This window comes from Nilaparvata lugens, chromosome X, assembly GCF_014356525.2.
Source record: "Nilaparvata lugens isolate BPH chromosome X, ASM1435652v1, whole genome shotgun sequence".
NCBI classification, from domain to species: Eukaryota; Metazoa; Arthropoda; class Insecta; order Hemiptera; family Delphacidae; genus Nilaparvata; species Nilaparvata lugens.
The window spans coordinates 74,461,187-74,482,812 of NC_052518.1; the positions used below are offsets into that span (position 1 = coordinate 74,461,187).

The following is a 21,626-nucleotide window of genomic DNA, read 5'->3' on the forward strand; positions in this document are numbered from 1 at the left end:
TTGCTTCATATCATCAAACCTAGCACTTTGATCTTGTTTCAAATTATCAATCTTAGCATTTTGCTCATCAAACTTTTGTGTTAAGAACGCTATAAGATTCAGATCATTTTTAATGTTTGCCATTTTGTAATATGCACTGATATCTATTCATTAAAACTTGACCACTCCAGAACTGACCTCCCATTCAGCAGCATACCATTCATAACCTATCAAGACATCAGCCTACTAATAATTTTTCATAACCAGGGATATATTTTGTAGTTTAAGTCCCACACCAGGGCGTACCATTTGCTGCTACCAATTTCTCCAGAATAGGTTGGATAGCATTTCTAACCTATTAACCTAAAAAAAGTTATCGGCTCCAAAATGGAAGATTCTTGATCAATTATGAATGGATCTATTGCTTATGAATGAGAAATCCAGTTTTCAGAGCAAATCAACTTATAATCTTCATAAGAATTTTGGCAATATACAACATAAATCTACAAAATAATACCTTACACACTTAAACATCTAGCATCATTACAAGCTGAATACTTATCCATTTATATAGTTGAAAAACAATGGCTATAGGCTAGTAGACACACAATACAAATTATACAAACTTAGAACACCATAAAACTGTTCAAAACTCAATTTAAAACATTATAAATTTCAATTAAACAGAAAAATATTCAGAGAGCACAAAATTAGAACACACAGCCAGCCACCATTTTTTAGAGAGAAGCTAACAAGGTACAGAGCAAAGCCACACCTCAAACCAGTGACGACTTCATGAACACGTCACTGATATTAAATTCCAAAAAATTATAAATTACAAGTTTAGAATTTACATTTTACATTTGTTCTCAATAAAACTTTATTTCGAAACTGTTATTTTGAATTTATATATCCTCTATATTTATAATGATCTGTTAATTCTGTTTACTCTGTTTTGGTGATACCATGGAATGTGCAACACAATTATTTACGATAAATCCTCAGTTAAAAGTTGTCCACATATTGATTACCCTGATATTCACTATCAAGTTTTATAGATCTCGAATTGAAGATTCGATTTTAATCGAGAAAAATGTAATATTACACTCGTTATGGATGATCCAGATCCCACATGGTAATAACCCCTCATTATTTTGCAAACACTGAAATGAAATTCTAATCTTTGAGATTCCAACTATAATATTCAAGGTGAGAGAAACCATTATAATAGGAAAAGTAATTACCTTTTTCATCTGTATGACGTAGGACCACCAGGTAATTAGAAGGAGATTTCTTGCAAATTGAAGTTTTTTCTAATATTTCAGCCGCTATCAACCATATCTTCAAACTAGATTTATTCATTTCGTTCGCATTACAGTTTTTTTTAGTTTCGAATCGAATTCAAATTTGGTTACCGACCTCCTTTTGCTATTTTCTTACCCCCCTCTTTGTCCATACCTTTTGAATTGAGGAAATATTATATGTACAGGATAAAATTTCACTCTACCTTACTCATGTATAGACCTACTAGAATTTGTAGCTAACATTTCCAAGGTATTACAATTTGCAAAGTAGCAATAGCTGCAGCATTTGGGTAGTTGAAGACTGCATCCAAAACATTTAACTCATTATCTATTCACAAATCATGTGATGAGTTATTATTGTGAGAGAAAAACACACAGGCTAAACCTGAAGCTGTTATTCTCTCAAATTTTTATAAAAAATTACATTTTCCAAAAAATATAGGTTACGTCTTTACTAATCTTCACTGCTCTGCTAAGAATCTTTTACGTCCAAAAATATATCATAAACTAGAAAACATGAAAGCCAAAAACATTGAAGTTGAAAGTTTGAAACTGAATACCTTCTAACTGGGCTAGAATCAAACGCTGAATACTATTTTATTATTAATTCAACAATTCCACTTAATTTCCCAATATTATGAACTAGCTTAAAATTATGTAATCATAGAAATTTTCTCGATAATTGTAATACATTTTAATACATATTATAAACCAATAATATTTTATGCATACATTCTATCCATTATTATTCCAAATTCTATTAATAAATCGGTGACCAATTCTTATATCTCTTGATCTCATCGGTTTTCCCCCAACTAATAAGTTAGTTAAGTTAGAAGTTTGGTAACGGAATTGAGCTATAGATTGATATTATCATCAACATCTTAAATTCAATTTTTTGCTCTCATCGTTTTCCCCCCGGCCTATCGTATATATGATTGAATTACATGTTTCTTATCTTATCCAAGCGACTTAATAACAACGCGATCACGGAGTTAATCGCTTTAATTGGAACTGAAATCAAAGGAAAAATCGCTATTTCTATAATTTGTTACCCATATCTCTGTAAATTTCCGTGAATAGTTATACAAAAGAGTTGCACAAACGCAATATATGGGCCTAAAAATATTTAATAGGCTTCCTCAGGATATTACAGACATAGCGGACTTACGAAAATACTGAGGATTGTTAAAGAGGATGTTGCTTGAAAGGCCAGGTGGATGAATTTCTGCAGGAGTAATAAATATTGTTCCTTGTCTTTGATTCAACCCAGGCCTTCGCACATAGGTAATTTCGACTGCGTTGAAAAAAAAATTTATGTGATTATTGTATAATTTATTACAGTATTTTATCAATGTGATTGTGATATGTGTTTAGAACCTTTCCAAGGCTGCTCTTTTTTGACTCATCCTCTATCTGATTATCAGATGTTTAGGATGCAAAATAAATCGAATTTAATTGAATTGAAACGCATTCCTATGTACTGCCTCTTATTATAGGATGAATATAATCATAGTATCTCCTTCACTATTGAACAGAAAATACTCACTTGTATTTCCTTTGTTCTCGCATATTGAAAATGTTATCATTCATGTTAAATTACAATATTGTTTTGCAGTATTTTCACTAGTGCTCACATCATACGGGCAGAGGTCACTTGCAGACAGAAAATGGGTTTGGGGAGAGAGTCAGAGATCAGCTTTCGATCAGGACAGGTTGAGGGGTGATTTCAGTGTAGCTAAACCACTCATAAGCTCTCCCAATGGAGCAGCTTTCAATAAGCAGATTCCATTGTTCCAAGTAGCTGACAATCCCAGGACAGATTCCAAAAATTTCAGGTTAGTAATTCAATTGCCAAGCGTCAGGCCTGCTAGTATTTTAAAGTATAAGTTTAAATTGAATTATTTACCTAAATTTCAATGAATTTCCATGAATGTAATTGATCCGATGAATTTGAAAAGAACAAATAAATTCCTACAGACATCTTATAATGAATCATGAAGTTCTAAACTCATAGAATTACTGGGATAGAAGGAACTGACTAAGCCGGTTGCACAAAAGTCGGTTAAATTTTAACCATGATTAATTCCACGAGAACCAATCAGAGAAGTCGTCTTATCAAGAAGACCTCTCATTGGTTCTCGTAAAATTGATCACGGTTAAAATTTAACCGGCTTTTGTGCAACCTGAATTCTGATTGAATAATAAAAGTATATAAATGAGAAATAATAGACAAAGTATATGTATTCAAATCTATATAAATAATTTTCAATGTATAATTCCAAGTTGTTTCTTAAATGACGAGTGGTCAACAAGTTTTGTATTGGTTGACACACAAGTATTTATCCGTCATTTAATGGCATTCCAGCTCTCTTTCCTCATTTTGCCATTGCTTTCATTTCCATCTACTCCTCATCTTTTCATTTCAAGCTCTCTCATTTTTTTTCAATCATTAGACTATCACATTTATCCATTTAAATTATTTTTTCTTCTTATATCTTTCCAACTGTCTAATTTTATACGGTAAGTAATGCTTTATTTATAGATTTTTCTTGAAAAATGTTAAGATCAAATTAATAGAATCCTGTACCAGTTCATTTAAATATTTAAAAATACTTTGTTACAGAATTGTGGAAAGTAATAAATTATCATGATATAGGTTTGATTTTCGAGCAAGTATGGTCCAGCCCACAAATTTTCAATCTCATGTACCCTGTTATATATAGGCAAGGATAAAAAATTTTATTTTGGAGGTATATAATTCAACAGACATCAAATCATAATGGGTGCATTTTGCTATGAATTCCAAAACATAAACATTGCCCCCTTGTTGCATAATTAAAGCATGTTTCTTTTCTAATTTGGAAAATTCGTGGTACAGGTTCATGCAGCTATTTGTTGTTCCTGGTTTTTCTCAATTATGTTTTGCCTTCTGATTACAATATTATTATGTTCATTTTAGTGAAATTTATAATTTTTTGCTCTGATCACTGTTTGCCGTAGGCCTCTCAGGCCTTGCAATGTAAGTTATAATAAATAAATATATTTTTTTAGGGATTCGTCATTAAAGGAAAGCCGTCCTCGCTACCAGGTGTTCGAAGGAGGTGAAAATTCAGGAGGCATTGGCGAACCGATCCCTTCAGCGGCCAGCAACTTTGGCCCCTTGAACCGCCCCAACAATGGTCCCATAAATGGTCCTATAAATGGCCCCATAAACGGCCCCTTGAATGGCCTTGGCCCCTTGAACGGTCCAGGTCCGTTAAACGGTCTTCCGCCCCCGCGACCAGCCCATCATCAACCACCCCCGAATCCTGCCAACGGTGTTCTCACTGGACCGGTGCCTTCCTGGGAACAACCGCCTCCACCAAAGAACGGTGACCCGACTAGCTTTGATTCGTGCAAATGTGTGCATTCTTTCAACTGCAAATCGCCTGGACTACAGTTTGTAAGTGCCTATTTGCTTTAGCATAGTTTATAGTGGTGGATCTTCACCACCACTCTACTTCTTTATTCCATTACTGTACGACTTTAATTCAAATTCACTTATTCATTAATTGAATTTAAATTATTAAATTTATTATTTTTACTTTACTATACTTATTGAAATTTAATTCTTTTCTCTCTTGAAAATACATTTTACGATCTTAATGAGTCTTAAAAAAAGACAAGAAAAAACTAGTCTTATTATAGTAAAGCTTCAAGATTGACAGTGTTGAATGTAATATATGTATTTGAATGGTAGTACAGTTCTCCACGATTCGCCATGAGAGTGAGCCTGCATCTAAAACTCTCAATTTTGAAACTATACCTTCGTTGCTCCACAATGTTTTCAATTTTAGAGAATATATAACACAATAATCTATCGATGAGTGATTTCTTGTGAAACTATTCAATGTTCATGGTGAATTGAGACAATACTCGTACATTAGCCGATCTGCAATTAGATATTAGAAAATCGTTCTATTGGAGAGAGTGGAGGCCAGCTTCAAAGACCAACTTCAGTAGTAGGCTATCTTACATTTGTGAACGTGAATATGGACATTGTTTCTGTACATAGGAATGAAAAATTGCAGCCTACTACAAGTAACTTCTTTCTGTCAATAAATTATTTTATCTTTGAATCAGTTTTGTTTTTCATATTTGGCCTGATTGTTGTTCATTTCTGTTTAACATAATAATAATAGAAATAATAATAATAATAATTTTCTGATAAATAAGTTTTTGAATATGTACCCAGAACTTCACTCTCTTAGTGAACAGCGATTAGCAGATCAAATCAGAGTCATCCACAGAAACAACCGTATCCCAATAAATGAGAGAGAAAATTTGAAACAGCATAACAAGCAATCCAAACACAAACAACTGCAGACACCACACCTAACCTAAATAGTACACAAGACGATGTGATACAACAAACGGCTGTTGAAACACCACTACCACAGACAAGAGAGACTGTGCAGGATGAAGAAAACACCTCTGGTGGCCCATCTGATAATCTAGATGAATACAAGGCACATGTTTAATGAAATGTACATGTTACATGAAGGTATGGACCCACACCAACGACAACGCATACCACGACTGCAGAACATACCAAAAGCCACCCACACAATAGCAATAGTGAATGATTTAATAAGAGAAGCAATTAACAATGAACAGAGTCCTAACATTGATGAAGTAATTCTCGTTATTTACAGTGGTGCAACAACAGTCACTCAGCTATGCAATAAACAACCACCTGTAGGGAAAAATAGAAACACCAAAACTATTCCCAACTGGAGAAGAAGACTCGAGGGAAAGATATCAGAATTGAGGGCAGAGATAGGTCAAATTACCCAATATATCTGAAAGGGAACCTCACAGAAAGGAAAATTAAAAAATACAAGCTCACTGTCCAACACCTATCTGAATCTGAAATATGGGATCTTCTAGACTCAAAAAAACAGTTCTGTCTGTAGTTTTCTGCTCGTAAGCAGGTCCTTCTATATGGCAGCAGCCCTCCACTCTCTTCTATTCTCTACCAGTCGCTTCGTTGCATAGTAGCTCATCCCCTCCTTGATGTCGTCCAACATTTTGTATCTTCTTCTCCCTCTTCCTCTTCTTCCCTGAATGGTCCCCTCCATGGCATCCACCAACAAGCATTGCCGTCTCATCCAATGTCCCAGCCATCTCCTCTTTCTTCCCTTTATCACATCCAGCAGACTCCTTCTCCAAAAAAACAATTACTAGCAGCAAAATCGAAACGACTCAAGAGATATATGGAATGCACCCTTGGACATAAACAAAATCAAGCTTTCAACAACAACCAAAAACAGTTCTATAAATCCTTAGAGCATAATCAAAACCAAAACAACTCTGAAACACCACCCATCGAAAAGGTTGAAGAGTTCTGGTCTAACATATGGTCACAAAACGTGCAACATGATGAAACAACAGTGGCGGTTCTAGGCCTAGGCTGGGTAGGCGGCCGCCTACCCAGTTTTTATGAGATTTTTTAAAAATTTTTCATGTAAACCTAAAAATGTTAAATAAACAATTTTTATATTTATTAATACATCTTCATTTAATACCTATATGCTTTGACGTATTTTTTACATGAATTACTTAAGTAATGGAAAGCACCCGGTCCCAACAAAATCCAAAATTTCTGACAGAAAAATTCACTCATATTCACAAACCACTGTTAACAATTCTTAATTCCTTCTTAGAAAACCCAGAAAGTGTACCGTACCAGACCACATAATGCAAGGAATAAAATACCTGATACCCAAAGACAATGATACTAAAAATCCAGCCAACTACAGACCAATCACCTGCCTCTCAAACATCTACAAATTGCTCTCTTCCATAATAACTGCCAAACTAAAAATTCATACAGACCCACTCATGTGTGAAGAACAAAAAGGATGCCGTAGTAACTCGAAAGGATGTAAGGAACAGTTAATAATTGATGCAGAAATCACCTCAAATGTTAAAAGAAAACACAGGAACTTATAATATGCCTACATAGATTATAAAAAAGCTTATGACAGCGTCCCGCACTCCTGGTTGCTACATGTACTGCAGATATACCGTGTGAACCCACAAGTTATAAAGTTTCTAAAAACTGTAATGACAAAATGGACGACAACAATTAGCATAAATAAAAATAAAACGATACCAATCAGAATAACACAAGGAATCTTTCAAGGAGATTCACTAAGCCCCCTCTATGGTTTTGTTTAGCCCTAAACCCTCTCTCCAATATGCTCAATATAACGAAATATGGCTACAAATTGGAAGGAAACCAGCAAAATACTTACACCCTTTCCCACCTCTTCTATTTCGACGACCTCAAACTCTTTGCACCCAACAGACAGCAACTAGATTAGGTCTTTAAAACTACAGAAAACTTCAGCCGTGACATATGTATGCAGTTTGGATTGGAGAAATGCAAAATTAACAGCATCAGAAAAGGAAGGCAAGTCACGGAGCTACCCTACACAACAAACAGCAATGAGAAAATTGAACATATGGCCGAAAGGGACACTTACAAATACCTGGGATATCACCACCAAGAAATAGGCACAACACAAACCGAAATTTAATTGAATCTGAAGAGCAGATATATCAAACGCCTAAAAACTATTTTTAACACGCATCTATCAGCAATAAATAAGGTTAAAGCAGTAAACACCTAAGCCATCCCTATACTAACATACTCTTTTGGAATAATAGACTGGACTGAGACAGATCTAGAAGCCCTCAACACTAACTAGAACGAGTTTCAACAAATCTTGTGCTCACCACCTCCATTCGGCCACAGAAAGGTTCACACTCCCTGGAAGTGAAGGAGGAAGAGGAGTTATAGATATAAAGAATATGTGTAATGAACAAATCGATAGCCTCCGAAAATACTTCTATGCCAAAGAACAATCAATACCCCTCCATTCAGCAATAATTCACCTACCAACATCCGGCACCCCACTGAAATTGAACAATCCAGATTTACAACCGCAAATCAACAACAATACAATAGAGAAAAAGAAAACTAGTTGGAAACAGAAAACCCTACATGGTAAGCACATCAATCACCTATTGTAGCCCCACATCGACCAAAAAGCATCAAACACCTGGCTCACGAAAGGTAACATCTTCAGTGAGACAGAAGGATTCATGACAGCTATACAGGACCAAATAATCAATACTAGGAATTACAAAAAATATATTTTGAACAACTCAGACCGACACATGTAGACTCTGCAATAGAAAAACAGAAACAATAGACCATATATATTACAAGTGGATGTTCAGTACTAGCGCCAACTGATTACACAAGGAGACATGACAACGTTGTCATGTGTGTAAAATACTACATCAGGAGCTGGCACTGGAGTACAAACTGGTCAACAATCATACCCCCTACTACAAATACCAGCCGAGCAATGTCCTTGAGAACAGTGAAGTTAAAATCTACTGGAACAGAGATATAATCACCGATAGAACTGTCCCACACAATAGACCAGATATCACAGTAATAGACAAAGAAATGAAACACACCTACCTAATTGATGTCACAATTCCCAACACCGGCAACATTCAAAAGAAAACAACCGAGAAAATAGCAAAATATCAATTTCTGTGTGATGAAATAAAGCAGATGTGGCATCAGGAGCGAGTCTACATAGTTCCCATTGTAATATCATCAACAGCCGTAATTCCAAAATCACTTCACAAATCCATAGAGCAACTGAATCTTTCACTCGACCTGTACACTCAACTACAGAAATCAGTCGTTTTGGACACCTGTTCAATAACAAGAAGGGTCCTGAACATCACGGAAAACAACAGTGAGGAAAACTAGTGACTATTACACAACACCATCATACCAATAAAGTGAAAAATAGTGGGACAAACAACTGCGACTAATACTTGTATAATATGAACTTTAATAATACATTAATATTGTCAATAGTCAACAAATTACAATTGTATGTTATTGTTACATGTATAATACGAACTATATTCATCAGTCAACAAACTCAATAGTAAAGTGCGCTTACATGACTTGGATCCGTAAGCACTCTAAAGACCAACCATCTGGTTGTGAAGAAGCAGAATAATAATACTAATAATAATAATAATAATTAAGAAGCTTTCACATGAAATTGGAAAATTATAAAATAATATCAACATGTATCAAAAGGCTGTTTGAGATGAAACAATATCTAATTAGTCTCTGAATTTTGCAACTAACTGTTTTACAGGGAAGCTGTGATACGGGAAAGCAGTATTGCTGTACAAACAACCAAGGATATGGATTGCAAGCAGCTGGCGCAGGAGGAGGTGGCTTCGGTAGTAAATACGGTTCAAATTTTGGCGGCAACAGAGATGATCTCCCTGCAGTACTTGCTGGTCCCGGCGGACCCGTAGACAAAATACCGGTAATTCGCTTTATCATCATTTTAATTCTTTTATACGATTAACCATGGTCATTCAATGCTTAATGGGAAATTATTAGTCCATGCAGTAGAAGCATGAGTGACCAAAATGACCGATATAAAGCCATAAGAAAAGTTAGGGTTGGTAGCAGTAGGTGATAAGTGAAATAAGTGTAATTAGCTGATTTCAGTATGACAATGTCTCTAACGATACGGATTCCATCAATTGGTGGATTCTTATTGGTCCATGACCAATTGTCCAGTAAAAAGTGCTTATTCGCATACAGGAAAGTTTCAATTTCGTAGAACTTGAAACTTGAGGTGGCTGCGATAAAAAGATAGAAAAGGTGGATAAGATAAAAAGATAGAAAAAATTAATTGTCCAATAAAAAGTGCTTATTCGCATACAGGAAAGTTTCAATTTTGTAGAACTTGAAACTTGAGGTGGCTGCGATAAAAAGATAGAAAAAGGTGGATAAGATAAAAAGATAGAGAAAATCAATTGTCCAGTAAAAAGTGCTTATTCGCATACAGGAAAGTTTCAATTTCGTAGAACTTAAAACTTGAGGTGGCTGCAGCATTAGAAGCGCCTTCAGCCGCAAGCTTAGATAACCTACAACACAATATGGGTAGGTAGGCTTCCTCTTCTGTTATTCTGCTGCCCTGATATAATTTGGTTTGTTGTGGAAAGAGCAATGTGAGTGAGTGACGTTTGTTAAACGAAAATACTCGTCCTATGAGAGAGTACATGCAACTTTGTCAAATAAGAGTTGACGAATTGGCAACGTTAATGGGTGAGGAATGGGGGTGAGGAGGGACTCAACTGTTCCAATTTTCATGTGTTTGACATTATAGTACTTGAGACTGTATCAAAAATTTAAAAAAAAACAAGGGTCAGTTGAAACGAAAAATTTAACAACAAACTCATGGATAGCACTGATCATTACAGGGTCTTCATAAAGTTTCAATACAAAGCTTATAATCAAATGAATGCGATTGAATGTATGTAATCAAAGTAATAATGTAAGGAAAGTACCCTATCTAATTTTTCACATTCACGTTGTGATTTTTAGTTGGCACTACAAACTTACAGACCATTCAAATTTTTCTCAAACCTTTCAGACTAATTTTGCAACAGTAGATTGGAGATTATTATACAATTTTATACAATATTAAATGTATTAATTTATGTACTTGACGTGTTCACAAGTTCGGGTGAATTTGATATTATTTTATACATATTTTATAACTTTTTTCTGTTACCTGTGTTGTATAAAGTCGTTGTTAAAGTCCTCAGAAAGTTGGTAACTCCAACAGGATTGTATTGAGTTATTATTTAATTATTAAAATAGTTACATTGATAAATGTACATGTATTAATTTACGTACATGACTTGTTCACAGGGTCGGTTTCCCCCTCCACTCACCAGTGACCGACTTCCATTCGATGTCTACATAAGGAGCAATAATGTAAAAAAGAACTGATCAATATTTGTACCAATATAAATTATTCATACATAACGGCACTCATAGTTACCATATTTTGTGATATCATCATCATCATCATTGACTATACGGTCAAATTCGCAGTATCATTGTGTATAGTATGTTTCTTTATAAGAATAATATTTATACAATTCCAAAACTAGTTGAATTGAGGATGAGCCAATAAAAATTGTTTAAACTCCAAATCAAAACTGATGTAAACATAGACTTCCTTTCAATATAATCAGAATGGAAGAGAATAATAAAATAGTATAAGAGTATTAATAAATTAGATAACTCACAAAATACTAGATACTCGTATTTTCATTCATATCCACCTTTTAGATTATTTCTATTTCTTATACTTTATAGAATTGAATAGCATTTTGACTGCCTTAACGTTTTGTTTCGGAGTGCGAACTTTTTGAAGTGTGAGTGGGAGCGCAGCCGGTGCACTGTTGACAATTGACTACAATGGTATACATATAGAGAGTGTTTCAGAAGTAGTGTCGAACATTTTAGGATATTGTTCCTGGATGATAGGAGACTACAAATGATGTATTTGAAGCGTCCAAAACTCAACGGTTATCCTTATAGCTGCCATTTTGTTTTTTTTTTCACTTAGAATTTTTTATCTCAAGAACGAAATGTTGTGAAATGTGAAATATGAAATTTGGCATGAGTATATTTATGCTATACTCAACTTTGAAAAATTAAATAAACTTTGTTAAATAAAAAAAATTCAATGTATTCAAAATGGCGGCCATTTTTAATTTTTGATGGCACATTTCACAAAAACCGTTCACTTTACAGGAAATTTATAACAGACAAAAAGTTAGCAAATTTTATAAAGATTTCAAGGATACCTCATTTATTAAGATTGGTCAGAGAATAACAGAGAAATTAATCATTTTCGAACAGCATGCATGATCTTGAACAAAAAAGATCATCTGAAAAACATTGTAAAATCAGCTGGATGGCCATATGGAGCCATACCGAGTTTCAAAGCTTCATCTTAAATACAATTGGAATTAAGAATGTAATATTGATGTTTAAATTGTGAATAGTGGCCATTCTCATGCAATACGAAAATAATACATTTCTCTGTTATTCTTTCACCAATCTCAATAAATGAGGTATTCTTTAAATCTTGATAAAATTTGCTAACTTCTTTGTCTCTTGTAAATTTTCTGTAAAGTGAACAGTTTTCGTGAAATTTGCAATCAAAAATTTAATATGGCCGCCATTTTGAAAATTTACAAGAGAAAGTTTTTTATTTTATCTTTTAAAGTTGAGTCTTTATAGCATAAATATTCATGCCAAATTTCAGATCAATACATCATTTTGTTCATGAGATAAAAATTCCTAAGTGAGAAAAACAAAATGGCAGCTATAAAGATAACCGCTGAGTTTTGGACACTTAGGGCCGTTTGCACAGTATAGACTGCTAAACTCGATTAAGTTAATCGAGTTTAAATTAATCTTAAAGTTTAAACTTCAATCGGTTTTCTCAGAGCATTTACTAATCCAGTTTAAGTTAAACTAGTTTAGCAAGTTGGTAATAGAATGTCATTGTTTATAATATCAGGAAGGCTATAATTTTACAGGAAGGAAATTTGTTATTTGTTTACAAACCATCAGTAAATTGAGGTTATGTAGCTACTATTTCCCAGTGAACTCTATACTAACTGGAAGGGGCTGTCCAATGCTAAGCTACAGCCAAAAGTGTGTATGGCGGAGTGAGTGAGACAGGCCTACTGTGTGGGATTCCCTTCTCTCTCTCGTACTCATACATTTAAGCAGGTTGTTGCGGCTCTTGAGTGCGATTTTTCATTTTTAAAGTTGAAAAACGGATTTGAATGAGTATTAGGGCTATCAGTATTAGATCACAACCTTTTCTCTTAAATATTGTGATGTATTTGTTGTAAAATGTGTAGAATTGAATAAAAATACGACCGAGAAATGGTGATGTATTGTGTTGCATTTGGATGCAAGAATGGGCATGTTAAAGGAAATGAAACAGGCAAGTCAAACATTTTTATTCTATTAATTAATTTGACTAAACCTTTTTGTTTTGCATACATTTCCAATACTTTTTTCTTTATTGATCAGTTTATTTGACCAAAAATAAGACAACAAATTTGGTTATATTCCTAATATACGGTGATAGTCTCTATGCTAATTGAAAATTTAGGCCTAAATTATAGCATCTAAAATAAAGAAACATAGTTGAAGAACAAATTAATCCTTATTCAAAAAAGAATAAATACAAAAAATGATTAATAATTCTGTGTTATCATCATGAGATGACATAATTTATTTTAGGTACCTTCTTTTATTTTGAAAAATATGATATTGCAATCAGCTGAATTGTGATTAATTTTTTAAACCTTTCCATTTCAAATAAATAATCGTTCAATTTACAATATTATAATAATTATTTAGCATATTTTACTGTTTGCTTATCATATGGTCATAATAATAATAATAATAATCGAGTGACCTGGCTGGCTCAGGTCTGGTGTCAGAGTTTTCAGGTTGCAACTGATCAATTTCAGAGCCTCTGACATGACCTAACGACTGCTTTTTAGGCAGCCGGGACCAACGACTTAATGTGTCCATCCGAAACACGGGAGTGGCCCGAGATATGGTCATAATTATAATACAATTGATATGTTTCTTCATAGATTTCTATGCATCATTTTTGAAACTCCCACACTTACATGATTTGAAATGTTATCAGAATACCTATTGCTATCATTACATAATTCATTTTATTTACCTACTTTTATTGTAAAAAATATGATATTGTTATCAGCTGAATTATAATTTATTAATTTTTGGAACCTTTTAATCTCAAATTGTTCATTTTACTCTGGTAATTATGTAGCATATTTTACTGTTTGCTTATCATAGTCATATAATATAATAAAATGTTTCTTCGTTATTTGCTTCATTTCTGAAACGCCCACTCTTACATGATTTGAAATTACACCAATGCACACCTACATAATTCTACATTCATAGCCTGCTGTAAGTAGGCCTATATTATTAAATTTATTTCATTAAACAATAACTCATAAATCTTTCCTTTAACAATAACAATAAATCATATAATCCAAAAAACAATAGTATATCCTATCAAAATAAACATCAGACTGTGATAGTTTCAATTAAACACAGCCCTCCTTTGGACTGTGTACAAACAAAATTCGGGATTGGAATAGTAAGGACTATGAGCCTGCTTTTTCATTCCCAATTATTTCATGACAGTTTATATTTGTCCTTGTTAAATAAATAAAAATTAATAAATGATACGCTTCTCTGAAATCTTAAAGTTAACCAAAGTTATTCCCTTGCTTGTGAAAAGTTGACATTACTAAAACTACTGCAGTCACAAATGAAAAAAATCTTTTCTTTATTCATATTCAACCTATTTCATTATTTTTGCTCTCAAAAAGTTAACAATAAACTCCTTAATGGAGGAAAAATAACGCTTCCATGGAATAAGACATACAATATAGAAATAAAATAGAAATTGCAACTTTGCAATGCATTTTCCCATAAGAGCCAATGTGTTACAAAATGACGAATCCCACAGCAATGCGGGTTGCCTATCTTCACCAGCTGCCTCACTTTCTTTGTGTTACTAGTCCATTCCAGTTAGTATAGAGTTCACTGCTATTTCCTCGTACCAAATCCACAGATCTGTAAGCTATACGGTAATAAAAGTGAAAAGCGATCAAGAAGTTCTTCATAAAATGATGGAATGCTATATTACTATTAGATACAATTTATATTTAGTTGGCACCAAAAAATATATTTCAGAATGTAAGAAAAAGTTATTTTGTTACGCTTAAATCTACTAAGGTCTTCCTTGGTTATTAAAAATCTTTCGAAAGAAAAATATCTCAATAACACATAAATATGTTGTGTTTTAAGAACATGTTTTCTAATCAAAGACCACTGTTAAAAATTGTCTTATTCTCTATCAAGTGGTGAATTCAATCAAATACTAAATTGGCAGTTGTTTTACTCAAGCAAAACCGTTTAAAAATTTTCTATCATCCCAGAAATTAAAATGATTCGTTTTTTGCCTGATATTTTTCTCTTTCAAAATTTCTTTGCAGTCATCTTTATCAATCGCATTAAAAACTTCTATCAATTCTTCCATTATAATTATATTTACATTCAAATAATGATTCACTATAACCTAAATAATTATTACTATCGTCTACAGAAACATTAAAAACAACCGTTGAAAAATAATTTACTATCAGCTGTTTCCCCATCAAATCTTTACAGATGTCAAGTTAATCAAAATTATTTGGTTTAAACCTCCTGCTTTGGAGGTTTAAACTTTCCAAGAGTTTGAACTCAACACAGAGTTTAAACTGATACTGTGCAAACGCAATTTTAGTTTAAACCAAAAAAAATCCAGATTTGGTTTAAGCTTTAGCTTGAAAACTTACACTGTGCAAACGGCCCTTAAAATACATTTGTAGCCTCCTATCATCCAGGAAAAATACCCTGAAATGTTCGACACTACTTCTGAAACACTCTGTATATTGAATACTTTATTGCTGTGTGTATCCTAGTTGTATCATTTGTGTTGCTACTGCTTTTATCTTTTACCACAATACTCACTGACCATATGGGTTATGGGTCATTTCCCAGTCAACCGATTCAAATATCAAATAACAGATTCGTTATCTCAATTTTGAGATTTGAATCAGCTGACTGAGTTAAAAATTGTTTAGTTGATTTGCGATGACCTGGGGAAAAACGCAACTGTGAATTGCAGCAACAATACTTCTTGTGTTGAGGATGAAAAAGGAACAGAAGAATTAAAATATTCTGATGAATTCCTGATCTATATTGGGTAAAAACGTGTTAGTTCATGCATTGCCGAGAATGATTATTGTAAATTTTGAGGAATACAAATTCTGCAGTTTCATAAAGTTTAATTTTACTATTGTGAACTGTTTTTCGAAAATCGAAAGTAGTATTCGAAAGTAATATTCATTGTGAATTTTATTAATGGATGCGCTACTATTTCTGTTTCTCAAGTGACATCACCTGCCTTAATTTTATGAAATTCGCCAGTGAAAGTCACCATTTTGTTTTTATTATATTTGGATGATTTCTTCAATAACCTAATACGTATTGGGTTTACTCAATACATATATAAATTTTATCACCAATGCTTTTTCATTTACGTTTTTTATTTGAAATTGAATTCTTGAAAGTAGATCATAGAATAATAAGTTATCTAATAACAGGTGATTGAATGTTGAAGGGTATTATGCCACTATAAAAACATCAACTTTCTTGAAAGTAACAGTTAGTCACTATAAAATCCTAATATGATGCTACTAAAAGTAACATTATTTCGTTATTATGCTATCATAGCCGCCCCACGAGGTAGTATTTGAAACAATGTCAGACAGGTGACAGGGTCCATGCGGCTACTACATGAGGCTAGTTTCAATAGTGAATTCTAATTCACCTGTTCAGTTAAAATCATAGGTGGAAAAGTACATGGTGACTTCTAAATATGAGATGTTATTTATTTATTTATTCATATACAAATACAATTCAGGTAAAAAAAAATGCATGGTTGCCTGTAAAGTCGGTATACGGGCGAAAGTATTACGTGACAACGACTTGAATGGTAAAATAATTTTAATGTGAATATTCATTCGTATAGTAGGAAGAAGGATGAAATAATAGTGACAATTTAAAACATTTATTTATACAAATAATTATATTTAAAACATTAATTTATACAGAGAATCTCACACTGAACCACAACATTGTGATTACTACAACATAACCTATTCACTTATGCATGATTATGCATTATTGTGATTACTACAACATATTTAACCTATTCACTTATTCACCTAAGCAGGCGCAGTCACAGGAGATTGCTTGCGGCGCCTGCGCAGGTTGACTGCTCCGTTTCACTCTCTCCAGACGACCGTGAACCGAAACGAACGCTCTCACTCGCTCTCATTGTGAGCGCATAACGTGGGAACGTAACACAGTTTCTTGAAGTGTCACCCGGCAAACCAATTTATAAGACGTTGTAACGTCAAAAATTGCATGGTTGCCTGTAAAGTCGGTATACGGGCGAAAGTATTACGTGACAACGACTTGAATGGTAAAATAATTTTAATGTGAATATTCATTCGTATAGTAGGAAGAAGGATGAAATAATAGTAACAATTTAAAACATTTATTTATACAAATAATTATATTTAAAACATTAATTTATACAAAGAATCTCACACTGAACCACAACATTGTGATTACTACAACATAACCTATTCACTTATGCATGATTATGCATTATTGTGATTACTACAACATATTTAACCTATTCACTTATTCACCTAAGCAGGCGCAGTCGCAGGAGATTGCTTGCGGCGCCTGCACAGGTTGACTGCTCTGTTTCACTCTCTCTCCAGACGACCGTGAACCGAAACGAACGCTCTCACTCGCTCTCTGAGAGCGCATAACGTGGGAACGTAATGCAGTTTCTTGAAGTGTCACCCGGCAAAGGCAAACCAATTTATAAGACGTTGTCACGTCAAAACAACAAGCATTCGCCCAAAACTGCTTTAAACCTTAATTTGGATTACACAGTCTAGAGATTATGTAAAAATGATAACTTAATTCACACACTATTTTAAGAATGAAGAATGACCATGAAGAATAATAAAAATAGGAAAATAGTCTCAAAAATAAAACCAATATAGTATCGACACTCGACAGACAATTTAATAACATAGAAAATTCATTCTTATGAATTAAAATATACAATATAGTTCAACATTTAATAAATAGAAGCTCTTATAATCTATACAATGAAGATCAACATTTAATAAATAGAAGCTCTTATAATCTTTACAACATTGATGAACATTCAATAAATAAGCTCTGTATAATCTTAACAATGTAAATAATCTTTTGAAGTTGAAGCAGAGTGAATGCTGATGTGTTTACGAATGGGAATGCTCTTGTTTATAAACAGCATGATAAGCATTTCGAATTAGTGCATATGGGAAGCAAGACTCCAGTAAGTCCATTGTTAGGAAGGGTGATTCTTGAACAATCTGTAAAATAGAAAATCATAATATTATTTCATATTACAATAAGATCGAACATTGTGGTGATCAACAAATAACGATCATATGACATTGAAATTAATGAATCATAGTATCGTATAATATATCAAAAAATTGCTTACATTATGACACATGAAGCCGTATAAGGTAATAAATTTTCTATGTTAATTTCTTTAAATAATTTTTCTACTAACTTTTGGGCCGGTTTCCGAGCTCGGGGTTTAGCTAAGTTCTAGACTTTAACTGGCTTTAAACTCTGGAGTCAGAAAATTGGCTTACCGAATCAGAGCGTTAACGTAGTCAAGGACTCAAATAGACCCAGGAGTTTAGAGATCATGTTAGACCCTGGAGTTTATAATTTCGCTTTCTGAGTGAAGGGCTTATAAGTCCAGGACTTGAATTTTCCCCCTAAACGCAAGAGCAATCACTATGGTATTCTATCTTCCAACTCATATCAGAGAATAACATAAGCCAATTTAGTATCTGTTCGCATTTCAATAATCTATTCCATTGTCTATCAATTAACAGTATTTCCAAGCTGATCACAATAATGAATAAATCACACTGGGTTCGAATTTGTTTACTTCCAGCACAAGGTCGATTGAATAAAAATAAATACAATAAATCTACAAATACAATTTCTACTTTCTCTTAGACTCTCTCACTCTCTCTTTATCTCTATCTCATTTTAATGATCACTTTCGTTTTCATAATACATTTTTAATAACTTCTACAACTTAGCCACATTCATTCATTTTTGCTGATGTAAATCTATTGTTAAAGCCATTAAAGTGGTAGTCCAGACATTTCATCACATGTTTCTATCTCTTTTATCTTACATAACACTTCATTCAACTCTCTCACTCCTTTATCTTAATCACACTATACAAATCAACTATTCTTCTACACTATTTTTCTACACTATGTAGGCCTACAGAGAAAATAGTTAAAACCTCGAAGAAGAGAAAAAATCTACACTACATGGATTCTGTAATCCATAAACTGATAATACCTCACTGTATTACCCCGCTGAAAGTCAATTTATCAGCCCAAATCTCTCATCAATACTCTTATATTATGCTCGAGTTCACTGGCAGGCTCATAGCAAACTGAACTATAAAAACTTGATTTCTCAAACTTGACTTCTCAATAAAATATGATCTACTCAATCTAATCATAAGGGCCCATATGAATAAAACCAGAGCAAATGATCATGAGCAAGAGCATGGTGCATAAGGTTTTGCTCATGAGCAAAAGGTAGAAGCAAAAGCATTTGCTCATTTTTATATGAATAAGCTTTACCTTATACTCTTACCTTATGCTTCTGAACTCTGGAGCAAATGCTCACGTATTTTAAAGATTTTTCATCAACTGATTCGCTTTTGTAGCCTTACTTTCTTTTTATAGCTCACGGAAGCGCTAAATATGCAAGAAGAGGGCACCGCTTGTGTTTGCGTCGTCTGCTCTGTTCTCTATTTATGAATAGTTTTAGGTTAGTTGAGTTTAGAATTTTGAAATAAAAGCGTGAAAAAATGTCATCTCTATAATAATCTTCAGCATATTCTTATAATATCAATAGCCTTCTTATAATCGTCTACTCTCATCTTCTTAAATGCCTATTTCCTCCTTTGTGATGGCTATCTTTATTTATTTTGTAGGAATAATGGTGATATTATATATCATATATCATATATTCATATAAATCTAAAAAGAGTTTTATAGTTCTCAACTCTTGGTTGAGATCGTATCTGCTATAGTTTCCTCTTCCTCATACGAATTAGTTTTGAGTCATTTTACTATGAGCAAAAGGTGATAAGCTGCTCTAGACTAGACTCACCTTTTTTTGAAACATTTGCTTCAAAAGTTGAGCAAATGCTCTAGTTTATTCATACAATTTTGTGTATAAGCTTTTACTTTTGAGCAAATACTCAAAATATTTTTTTGATGAACATGAGCGAAAGGTTGTGCTCACGTTCATTCATATGAAATGAAGCAAATGCTCCATATTTTAGAAGTATAGGGAAATGCTCAATTTTATTCATATGGCCCAATAACTCAGCCACCAAAACAGTTAATAAAGATTTTCATAAAATTCAACTCTTCATCACTCACAATCTTCAAAAAACTTATCTCTTATCACACCTCATCATCTGTTATCAACTTTTATCACAACTGTCTTAACAACTCTTATCTTGATTTTATTTTTCTTTCTTAATCTGTTGGCATTTATCATCATGTTCCATGAACTACACTTACTCTTAGTTACTCATTTCTATAAAACACTTGAATTTCTCTTTTCAAAATTTTTCAAATTTTATCTCATACTAATGTTAAGTTTTGCAAAATACTCTCCAAATTGAATATTGGAATAGAGATGAAATTTAAAACAATGGACTTTGTTGAACATTGTTACTCTTCGGTGCAGTTGTAATTTGAGACAAATCACACTCTGCTACAATTCACAAGCTGGAACAATTTTTCTGATTTTCATTTGAATTTTCAATAACATCTTCTAAGATTAAAATCATAAATTTTCCCAAATTATAGCTCATGTATTGTATTTTTAGTTTTTCTCTAATGTTTTTTTTCTTTCTGAATCGCGAAGCCGAAGCGGCCATTTGCACACGCTATCATATGCCATGCATACAAGCATTAATAGAACTTAGAAACAAAGAACTAAGTTTGTTAATAATATCCCACAAACCGCTTGTTCTATACAATTTTAGAGTTGGGTAATTCTTAATTAAATGCCCTATATAAATATATAATAATGTGAATGTTGAATAGATATATTGTTGTAAACCAATATATCAACTTATACATAATGAAAAGCATAAATATTGAATAAATTATGTTTCATCTATTTATTTATTGATAAGGTAAAGCTTAACTTACCTGATCAAGTAATAGATAAACTGATTCGCGATTTTTGATTATTTCTTTATCGGCCTCTTGACCCAGTCTCAATAAACTTGACGACGCCAAGGCCAGAAACTCCTTCATCCGGTCCTCAATGTCACCCTGCGAGTAGATTGTGAACAGAGCTCCGAAAATATTATTTATCGCAGACGCCATACAATGTATGTTATTGGAATGTCCTTCGAGCGACGCCCTGTAGAACGAGTTGTCGTTTCTGGCCAATTTTGGAATGGAAACTGCCACGAAAACCATCAACAGGCAGGACAACAGGTGCTCCTCTTCGTGACTTTCACTTTTTTGGTTTCGAAGAGCGGAGGCTAAGGTGGGATCAACTTTACATGGCAAGCCTGCGGCTGATGCCATCTCACTGACAGCCTAGCAACAAAA

The 21,626-nt window shown here is 33.4% G+C and overlaps 2 protein-coding genes across 6 annotated transcripts in view; one reads left to right on the forward strand and one right to left on the reverse strand.

Moving 5' to 3' along the window:
* Window positions 1-12,248, forward strand: part of LOC111063661 — a 29,931-nt gene extending 17,683 nt beyond the window's left edge. The window contains exons 3-6 of one of the 2 annotated variants that reach the window (XR_005573033.1): window positions 2,902-3,121; window positions 4,338-4,728; window positions 9,530-9,706; window positions 11,107-11,822. Coding sequence is in view for 1 of the 2 variants with exons in the window: in XM_039441611.1 (XP_039297545.1) it covers window positions 2,902-3,121; window positions 4,338-4,728; window positions 9,530-9,706; window positions 11,107-11,187 (869 nt within the window). In the remaining variant the exon portion in view is untranslated. Of the gene's footprint in view, window positions 1-2,901; window positions 3,122-4,337; window positions 4,729-9,529; window positions 9,707-11,106 lie in introns of both variants that reach the window. The other variant, XM_039441611.1, reaches the window with a different exon arrangement.
* Window positions 12,249-17,948: 5,700 nt separating this feature from the next.
* The window catches only part of LOC111050597 (membrane-associated protein Hem), a 110,600-nt gene continuing 106,922 nt past the window's right edge, over window positions 17,949-21,626 (reverse strand). For all 4 annotated transcript variants that reach the window (XM_039441612.1, XM_039441613.1, XM_039441614.1 and 1 more), the window contains 2 exons: window positions 21,216-21,614; window positions 17,949-18,308 (listed from right to left, as the gene is read on the reverse strand). In XM_039441612.1, coding sequence (XP_039297546.1) covers window positions 18,195-18,308; window positions 21,216-21,614 — 513 coding nt within the window. In that variant the 3' untranslated portion in view covers window positions 17,949-18,194. The remainder of the gene's footprint in view (window positions 18,309-21,215; window positions 21,615-21,626) is intronic.